The sequence below is a fragment of the Camelina sativa genome, chromosome 9, assembly GCF_000633955.1.
Source record: "Camelina sativa cultivar DH55 chromosome 9, Cs, whole genome shotgun sequence".
Classification (NCBI taxonomy): Eukaryota; Viridiplantae; Streptophyta; class Magnoliopsida; order Brassicales; family Brassicaceae; genus Camelina; species Camelina sativa.
In genome coordinates this window covers 19,020,699-19,030,652 of record NC_025693.1, presented here as the reverse complement: position 1 = coordinate 19,030,652, position 9,954 = coordinate 19,020,699, and the positions used below count along the sequence as shown (strand labels likewise).

At 35.0% G+C, this 9,954-nt stretch overlaps 2 protein-coding genes across 2 annotated transcripts; one reads left to right on the top strand and one right to left on the bottom strand.

Moving 5' to 3' along the window:
* LOC104711360 (probable carboxylesterase 12) lies at positions 1,354–2,728 on the top strand. Its single transcript, XM_010428061.2, has one exon. It carries the CDS (start codon positions 1,608–1,610, stop codon positions 2,577–2,579), a length of 972 nt encoding a protein of 323 aa, XP_010426363.1. The 5' UTR covers positions 1,354–1,607; the 3' UTR covers positions 2,580–2,728.
* On the bottom strand, positions 2,936–4,987 carry LOC104711359 (gamma carbonic anhydrase-like 2, mitochondrial). The gene is made up of 2 exons (XM_010428060.2): positions 4,447–4,987; positions 2,936–3,574 (listed from the first exon to the last, which is right to left on the bottom strand). The coding sequence occupies exons 1-2, from the start codon at positions 4,838–4,840 to the stop codon at positions 3,198–3,200; spliced, it is 771 nt and encodes a 256-aa protein (XP_010426362.1). The 5' UTR covers positions 4,841–4,987; the 3' UTR covers positions 2,936–3,197.

The window sequence follows — 9,954 nt, the reverse complement described above, 5'->3', positions numbered from 1 at the left end:
TTTTGTTGAATCGGGTTTGTTATTTTTTGTTGTATCAAGTTTTTTGGTTTGTTGTCAAAACAAGTTCTATTTATCAATGCCCAAAACAACAAAGTCTTTCATTGCCAAACTACCATTACAAAGTCACATTACCACAAACACAAAACACATTACAAAAGACTCTAGTAACCAAGAACTAATTTCTGGTTTTTGGTTTTAAGAATAAAGATCACAATGGCAATGACACTAAAACAAAGACACACCAAGCAGAATGAGCTCATCAACTTCCATTTCTTATTGTCTCTTTTGATCAACATTCCATCTTCCTTCAGTTCTTCGATCCGAGCCTTCAAGTCTACAACCTCTTCGTATACACCTTCTTCAACCCATTTGAATAAATGGTCCTGAAAAAACAAAAACTTGAATCAAAACTCGAAAACACACTAATTCAAAACAATTCTAATACATACATCTCCTCTGTTTGGACAGCGAAAGAAAGGTCTTCCTGGGTTTGATTGCGTGTTCGATGTGTAGAAATAACATCTAAACCACAATGACACTTAGAGGGAACCTCATGGCATCCACGGTCTCTGTTTTCACCACCCGATTGCACAGAATTGCAACTCATATCTGTTGGATAAGAAGGAGATAAGAGTTTATGATTGGAGATAAGAACTGAGAAATCGATTGGGGAAAAATCTTAGGCTTTTCGATTGGAGAAAATGAGAGAATTAGGGATTGAAGTTTTGATTTGGGGTTTTTTATCGGGTTTGTTTTCGATTTGGGGGTTTTGTTCTGTTTTCTCTCGGGTTCGAAACGTTGTCGTTTTGACACTAACAGGCAGACTAACGACATCTTAACGCCGACTGATTGCTCCGTTTAAGGATTTAACGACATGTCCAATTTGTCGTGGTCAACAAAAATTTGATGATTTAAACGGTAAGTCAACGGAAGTTCATGTTTTTAATGGCCTTACCTAAAGTTCGTGATTAAAATGGCCACAATTTGAAAGTTCGTGATTTTATCGACATTTTTCCCATTTTCTTTTATACATTGGTTAGGGATATTGCTACTAGTGTTACAAAGGATGGGCGGCTAGACGTCCAGCTTGGCTTCAGGACAGAATCGAGAAGTAACGGCAACGGCAAGGATAAGTCTCACTTGTAGTTAAGATTTGTTTTTTAGTTTGCTCTGTTTTGCAGTTTTGTTTTTGTTGCTGGAAGTGTTAATTTTTGCTTCATTGGTGTACTTTTGATTCATTTCATTGATTCTATTGGAAAGGCGTTAAAAAAAAAAAACTTAAAAATCCGGAACCAAAATGGAATGTTCAGATATATATATGAAGGGACAAATTAGACAAAAAAGGATAAAAACAAAAGGTGCACCCGTAGAATAACATGTTTCACCTAGTCAACAACTTTACATGTGTGCTTTGAAGTTTGAATGGTGTGTAGTAAATATATATTCCGTGTAACAATGACACAACTCACGTGTCTCAACCATACCACTAAAAACTTCCAATAGAGGAGTTAAAAGTTTCCACCATACTCAATATAAATTTCTCACACACACCAATCATAACATTCTCAAGCTAACAATCTTATCATATCTCACCGACCAAACCCATCATGGATTCCGAGATCGCCGTCGACTTCTCTCCGGTGCTCAAAATCTACAAGAGTGGCCGCATCGAGAGACTCATGGGCGAAACCACCGTCCCACCCTCTTCCGACCCACAAAACGGTGTCGTCTCAAAAGACGTCGTTCATTCTCCCGACACCAACCTCTCCGTCCGCATTTACCTCCCGGAGAAAGCCCTGGCCGCCGATTCGAAACTCCCTCTCCTCGTCTACATCCACGGTGGAGGGTTCATCATCGAAACCGCTTTCTCCCCGACTTACCACAATTTCCTAACGGCAGCTGTCTCTGCCTCGGACTGTGTAGCCGTCTCTGTTGATTACCGGCGTGCGCCGGAGCATCCGATTTCGGTCCCGTTCGATGATTCTTGGACAGCTCTGAAATGGGTATTCACCCATATCGCCGGATCTGGTCAGGAAGATTGGTTAAACAAATACGCTGATTTCAGCAAAGTGATCCTCTCCGGAGACAGCGCCGGAGCGAACATCGTGCATCACATGGCGATGAGAGCTGCGAAAGAGAAACTCAGTCCTGACTTGAACGATACAGGTATCTCTGGAATCATCTTGGTTCATCCTTACTTCTGGTCGAAAACACCAATCGACGAGAAGGACGTCAAGGATGAAACGTTGAGGATGAAGGTGGAGGCGTTTTGGATGATGGCTAGTCCCAATAGCAAAGATGGATCAGATGATCCGTTGCTCAACGTGGTGAAGTCAGAGTCGGTGGATTTGTCCGGGTTAGGTTGTGGTAAGGTTTTGGTGATGGTTGCTGAGAAAGACGCGTTGGTGAGGCAAGGTTGGGGTTACGCGGCCAAGCTTGAGAAGAGTGGTTGGAAAGGAGAGGTTGAGGTAGTGGAGAGTGAAGGAGAAGACCATGTTTTTCATTTGGTGAAACCTACTTGTGAGAAAGCTCTTGAAGCCATGTATAAATTCTCAGGGTTTTTTAAGGGAGACAAGTAGCAGCTTTGGTGCTCTAATGAATAATTTGGTGCTGTTTAGTTGTGTCACTCATCAGTTTCTGTAATGTTTTCAGTGATTAAGCATTTCGGCTAGAGCAACACAATAATAAACATTTTTCAAAAATTACTACTTTAGTAAGAGATGTTTGATGAATTCGATCCGAAACGTCGCAAGTCAGTAAAGCTTTATGACTCATAAAGTATTAAAATGTAACGTAAACTAGTTGAAGTAATCTGAAAACGAGGCAATCCGCAGAAAAGTTACAAAAGCTTTACGTTTCAGCCACCAAAAACACTATTCATTTTTTTATTTATGTTTAAAATTGTTTCTTTACATTATCTTTGCTACCGACTAAATATTATAACACTACTTTTTCCGATAGTGAGAGAAGACAAAGTGGAGTATTTCACTTTTCAGTTTTCACCATTATCATCTTTCTAGAACGTCTGAACACAAGGATATATGAATTTAACAAAACAAACAGAGAAAGACAACATTTCAGACACAGCTTTGCTTTTGTTGTTGTTCCGCAGTTACTTATTCAGATCAGATTCAAATAAAAACGAAGAAGCTTTCTAAATGAGGGAAGCAGCCAGAAACCTGGAAATGGAAAGCTTTCTAGACGGCAATCCCAAGGGATTTCTTGAACTTCTCAACCTCTAGATAGACAGTTGAGTAAGGCAAGAACTCAGAGAAGTAATCTCCACTTAGGTGGTTAATGGCAACAGCAAGCTTCGGAATTTCTAATGTTTCTTCATTGGTGAGAGTTCGAATAAACCTTGCTGGATTGCCTCCCCAAAGTTCACCAGATGGGATTCTTCTGCCAGGTGGCACAACAGAACCAGCTTCTAAGATTGATCGTGTCTCGACCAGCGAACCTTCCATTAGGATTGAGTGCTGCCCGATGATGCATTCGGGTTCGATAGTGCATGATCTTAAAAGACTGTATGCACCAACTGTCACGTACCTATCGATCAATGTCATTGCTGGCAATCCTGAAAATACCAAAGTAGAAAAGTAACTCCTAAGATCAGATGTTTTATCTACCATATCAAAAACCCAGCACAAAGAGATGTTCTACCCTTCAAGATGTTTGTGCAGAAACTGCAGAAGGCTGTTTGACAGTTGACTAGAATAGAAAGGATGGTAATTCAAGTAATGAAGTACTAGTTGTACACTTCAAAGGTAACTCAGAGTACGTCAAAGTTCAAACTAGAGCCTAATCAAACAAGGAGGTTTTTGTACTTAAAACTTGGCTTAAAATCAAACATTGGCAAGACTACAAGATGCTACACTCATAAGGCTTAATGCAGCTTAGAATCCCGGTTCTATCACAAAGTATCGTGGAGAATCTCTTTTGTCAAGTTATAAAGCCTTACTGTGACATTGTTCCAGAACTTATACAGAGCATCTAAGTAACTTTCTACTACACAAGATGGTCATTTATAGTGTTATCCACCGTATTCAACTCCTGAATAACATAACTCCACTCAAGATTAAGCACAAGCCTTAATGGGACTCTTGCTTCCAGTATGACTAATCACCTCAAGACTAGACAATTCTATGCATCCTAGTCTAGTTAAACGCAAAATGCTCTGAAGAGTGACTTCAATAAGCTCACTCAGGATTCTTGATCTAAAGAACATCCTCACTCGGAACACACTATTTGTGCAAAACCAATATGCTCAATTACACTACTTCAATAATCTAAATGGACGAAGAAGCTGAGAACCCTAAATTCCAATATCACTGATTCCCCAATACTTTAGCATGCAGTAACAACGAAAATTAGATACTCAGAGCACAAAATCTGACAGAACATATACATAACAAGCTACAATGAAATCATATAGAGAGAACAAAGAACCTGTTGGGGACGACCACGCAGCATGAACAACACACCGTTCCTGGACATTTGAGCAGAATCCAACGGTGATCTTGTTGAGATCTCCTCTCAAAACGGCACCGTTCCACACAGACGAGCCGTCCCAGACTGTGACCTGACCAGCCAACACAACGTTAGGTGCCACGTAAGCATCGACGGCGACCTTCGGTAGCCACTGTCCCAGAGGAATGATCTGTCTTTGGCCTCTGTAGTCCCATTTCACCCGATCCGGCGAAGGTGTCACCTCCGATGTCGGTTTAGGCGTTTCCGTCGTCGCCACCGCAACTGCTTCGGCGGCGAAGTTACGCCGAATCAGATTCGAAGACAGAGCTGATGTGACGCTTCTTCTAGAGATTCGAGCTAGCGAAGTTGCCATTTCTATGGGTTGAGGATTCTTCAAGGATTTGTCAAGAGAGATAGAGAGCAGCAACCCGGAGGAGGAGACAGAGAGGAGTCGACGGGGAGATTCTTCGAAACCAGAAAAATGAACAGTTCGGAGAATTATTGGGCCTTTTTGGGCTAAATTAATATTGGCCCATAAGTTCTGCCATAGTCTTAGTCTGTTACAAATTTAATGTACTACAGTAGAACCTCTATAAATTAATACTCTTTAAATTAATATTCGCTATAAATTAATAAATTCTTCCGGTCTCGAGTTAGGCCGGTATAGAAAATGACACATTTTGATAAATTAATAAGATAATATTTTTTTGGAAATCCTATGTAAAAATATAGTCCCATCAATATCATAAATTAATAATCAAATAATATTAATATAAGAAAATCTAATGAAATACTGAAATATGACTCTATTGTTGTTTGCATATTCTTAAATTTGCATTCTTATTGGAGCTCATCTCTAATATCTTTTATTGTCGTATTCTCAAATCGCATCCAAAAATTACGAAGAGTTCTAAATGCGATAATTGCTTCTTTATATATAATTGGTCCTAAAATTACCGCAATATCTTATTCGACTTCATCATTAACATGAATGATACTAGTAGAAGTTTCTTCTAAACTCTAAACTTCTAACATCTATCATTTTTACCTAAACTCTAAACTTAGCAATTACAATAGACAAGATTATACATTAAAAAAATTCTTTAAAAATATGAATGATAACAAAAGTATCTTATTTTGTAATACATAATTTTCAAATTATGAAAATTAAAAATCTCTTCATAAATTAATATTTTATTAATTTATCGATAAATTAATAACTATTAATTTATCGATAAATTAAAACCTCTTTAAATTAATAAAATTTCATGGTCCCAACCTTATTAATTTATAGAGGTTCTACTGTATATGCGTTTTCATGTTCGTTTCGTTTTGTTTCTTTTACAAATTTTAAATGCTGAAAATGTTATACTCCTTAATAAGGTAAGCCATGCAACTGCAAACACAATATATCTATACTCGTATTTTTACAGCAATTTTAGTAAATAAATCCTCATTTTTAACTTATTTACAATGACTGTCATTACTTATATCTATATCCAAATAAGTTTAATTAACTCTCTTCACTATCTTTATAACCAAACACAATTAAAATATTTAAATATTTATATATATAACATTCTACAAATTAATATAAATATTAGATTAGGACCCGTCCGATGTGCGGGGTTAGAGTTTTTAAAATAAAATAAAATTTAACAAAGAATATAAAGTAAGTATTTTTAGTAAGTAAAAACTATCTATAAAAGTAAATAGATACACCGAGGTATCCAATATAAATATCTGGTGTCAAAGGTGCGACTCTGTGGTTGAGACTATTAATCACATTTTTTTTTTGAATGCCCTCACTCATAAGAAGTTTAGGATTTATCTCTAACTCCGGTCTCATCAGAGGGTTTTCCATATGAGTCGGTGTACTCAAATTTGGATTTTGTTTTCTGGAAAGATGTCTCTGAACAGAGTGATACTGATCAACTTCTTCAATTACCATGATTTTTATGAGCAATCTGGAAGGCCATAAATAAATTTTTTAAAGGTTTAGAGATCGAGACGAATGATACAATTGCTCAGGCTTTGGGCGATAAGTTAGCATGCGAAGAGGCGCTATCTTTTACGGCGGTCATGTCGGCTCCATCTCCGTCCTCGGATATCCAGGTTTCTTCACCTTGTTGTCAAATTGATGGTTCTTGGAAAGCAACCAATGAGCATTCATGATTAGGTTGGTGGTGTTGCGTTGGTGAGGAGCGAACCTTGTTGTTGGAGGCCAAGTGTCTAAGACGGAGCCCCTCCCTCTGCATTCAAAGTTAGAAGCGTTGTTGTGGGCCAAGGAGCGGATATGTGCTAAGTTACTAACTATGGTGCATTCCCCTAAATATTGGCCATCCTTCTCCAACTTGCTCTATGAGTTTAATTCGCTGGAGTTTTTCCACTATTCTCCATCTCTTGGATCCCGCATGCGACAAATTCGAAGGCGGATTTTCTTGCACGTGCTTAGCATTCTTTTGTAAACCCCTTCCCTCTGGCTTGGGCAACTAACCGAGAAAATTTCTTTAAAATTATTGTTTGGTTGAAAAAAAATAGATACACTTTTAGTTAAAGAAAATAGTTGTAGATGAGTTCAAAAGTATTAAAATTAAATGAAATTTAAAAAAGAATATATATTTAATTATTTTCATAAGTAAAAACAATGTATAAAAGTAAAGAGATAAACTTTTAGTTATAGAAAATAGTTGTTTTTTTTTGCTATAATACACTAACGTATATCCGTTTAAAAATCTACTATCTACATTACCACTAAAAGTTTATTTGTATACACAAATATGTTTTACTGTTAAAATATACTATTTAGTCTTAACTACTACTAACAAATTATCTTTATGAACACACTAAATAACCTATTATATGTTTCTTCACTTTAACATTTTTATAGTTACAAAAACGCATAGGTTAATCTTACATACTCCTATCATATATATTACAATAGCAGTTTTTTGAATAAATTATTTGATTGGTAGAAAAAATATGAGATGATCATTATTTTTTTACTTCAATAATCTTCTTTTTTTATTTAAAGGTGAGTATTTACATTTTTTAGAAACAGTAACTAATTGTATAATTTTCACAATCATTTTTTTATCTTATATAAAATTTAATTTTTTTTTGTAATATAGCAACTTAAAATTAAAATAAGTAAACACACTACAAGAAAACATTCAATTTCCTACCGCAACTATTGTAGTAAAATGGTAGGAAACACATGTTTCTTACTGTTTTCCTACAAAAAAAGGTAGAGGTAATCGCCTGTAGGAAATCGATATTAGTGAGATTTTCGTAGGAAATTTCCTACGGAATTCCTACAAAAAATATTTCGTATGAATTTCGAAGGAAAGTGGAAGGAGATTTTTTGACTATTTTCCTACCAAAATATTTATTAGTAGGAAATTCATTCTTTCTACTTTCCTACCAAACTAGTCTTACAATTTTCCTACAAACTTAATAAAAATAAAATGAATTAATGTTTTCTAAATAATTATATTTATTTCGAATTTAATCAAAAATTATTAACATTAATTATTAATCCAAATAATTATATTTTTAACCAAATTATTAATTTAATTAGAAATACAATTCTTTTTAAAACTAAATTACAAGCCTAATAAAAAATATTTACAAACTAAATACTAAATACAAAAAACTAATATTGACTGAAACGCTAAACATTCCTCCAAAGCTTCAGATCAAGAACAACGCTGGCTTCGACGATGGAGATTCCCAGATTACTTCTGCCAGTCACAGATCAGAGTCTGTAAGGATGGAATCTAAAGCTTCAAGTTTGCTCCGGTGAATCAGTTGTTGGTGATGTATGGATTGACTCAATTCTTGGTGATATCTTGTTTTTATTTCCAGTGGAGAAGATGATAGAGATCAAAGAGGTAGAGAAAGAGATCACTTGCTTATCAACAAGATTGAAGTCGATTAGAAAACGCTGAGAAAAATATTAGATTTTCTAAGAAGAACAAAGGAGAAAACGAAGAGAGGAAAAAAAAGAGGAAAAAGAAGAAGAAGTTGAGAAAGGAACGACATGGAGGCTGCAGCGTATCTAGGGTTTTTATATCTAGGGTTTTTACCAATTTTCCTACCAATTTTTTACCATATTTTTTTATTATATTTTTTGGTTTCGTAAGAAATTCGAAGAAATTTTTCCTACCAAATTCATTCTACGTCATCTCCTTTCATATTCTTTCTAGGTCCCTACGAATTTTCCTTCAACAAACTTTTTGTAGGAAATTTGAAAGAAACATTCCTACCAAATTCATTCAACATCTTTTCTTTCTATATGCTTTCTGTTTTCCTACAAATATTTCCTTCGACAAATTATTTGTNTTTAATCAAAAATTATTAACATTAATTATTAATCCAAATAATTATATTTTTAACCAAATTATTAATTTAATTAGAAATACAATTCTTTTTAAAACTAAATTACAAGCCTAATAAAAAATATTTACAAACTAAATACTAAATACAAAAAACTAATATTGACTGAAACGCTAAACATTCCTCCAAAGCTTCAGATCAAGAACAACGCTGGCTTCGACGATGGAGATTCCCAGATTACTTCTGCCAGTCACAGATCAGAGTCTGTAAGGATGGAATCTAAAGCTTCAAGTTTGCTCCGGTGAATCAGTTGTTGGTGATGTATGGATTGACTCAATTCTTGGTGATATCTTGTTTTTATTTCCAGTGGAGAAGATGATAGAGATCAAAGAGGTAGAGAAAGAGATCACTTGCTTATCAACAAGATTGAAGTCGATTAGAAAACGCTGAGAAAAATATTAGATTTTCTAAGAAGAACAAAGGAGAAAACGAAGAGAGGAAAAAAAAGAGGAAAAAGAAGAAGAAGTTGAGAAAGGAACGACATGGAGGCTGCAGCGTATCTAGGGTTTTTATATCTAGGGTTTTTACCAATTTTCCTACCAATTTTTTACCATATTTTTTTATTATATTTTTTGGTTTCGTAAGAAATTCGAAGAAATTTTTCCTACCAAATTCATTCTACGTCATCTCCTTTCATATTCTTTCTAGGTCCCTACGAATTTTCCTTCAACAAACTTTTTGTAGGAAATTTGAAAGAAACATTCCTACCAAATTCATTCAACATCTTTTCTTTCTATATGCTTTCTGTTTTCCTACAAATATTTCCTTCGACAAATTATTTGTAGGACTTTCGTAGGAAATTTCTTATGATTTTCTCATACTAGTTTGGTAGGAAAATTATCTTCCTTTTTTCTACGATAATTGCTTTCCGTCAAAACTATGTAGGGTTTTGGTAGGAAATTTTTCCTACCAAATGTTTTGTAGGAAAATTTGTAGGAATACATGATGTTTTCTTGTAGTGACAATATTATAATTTTGATTTTTTTTTTGTCAACCATTGGGCCATAACTGGCCGCCCATTAGCCAAATTCCTATAATTTTGAATTTTATGGTATATATATATATATATATATATATATATATATATAT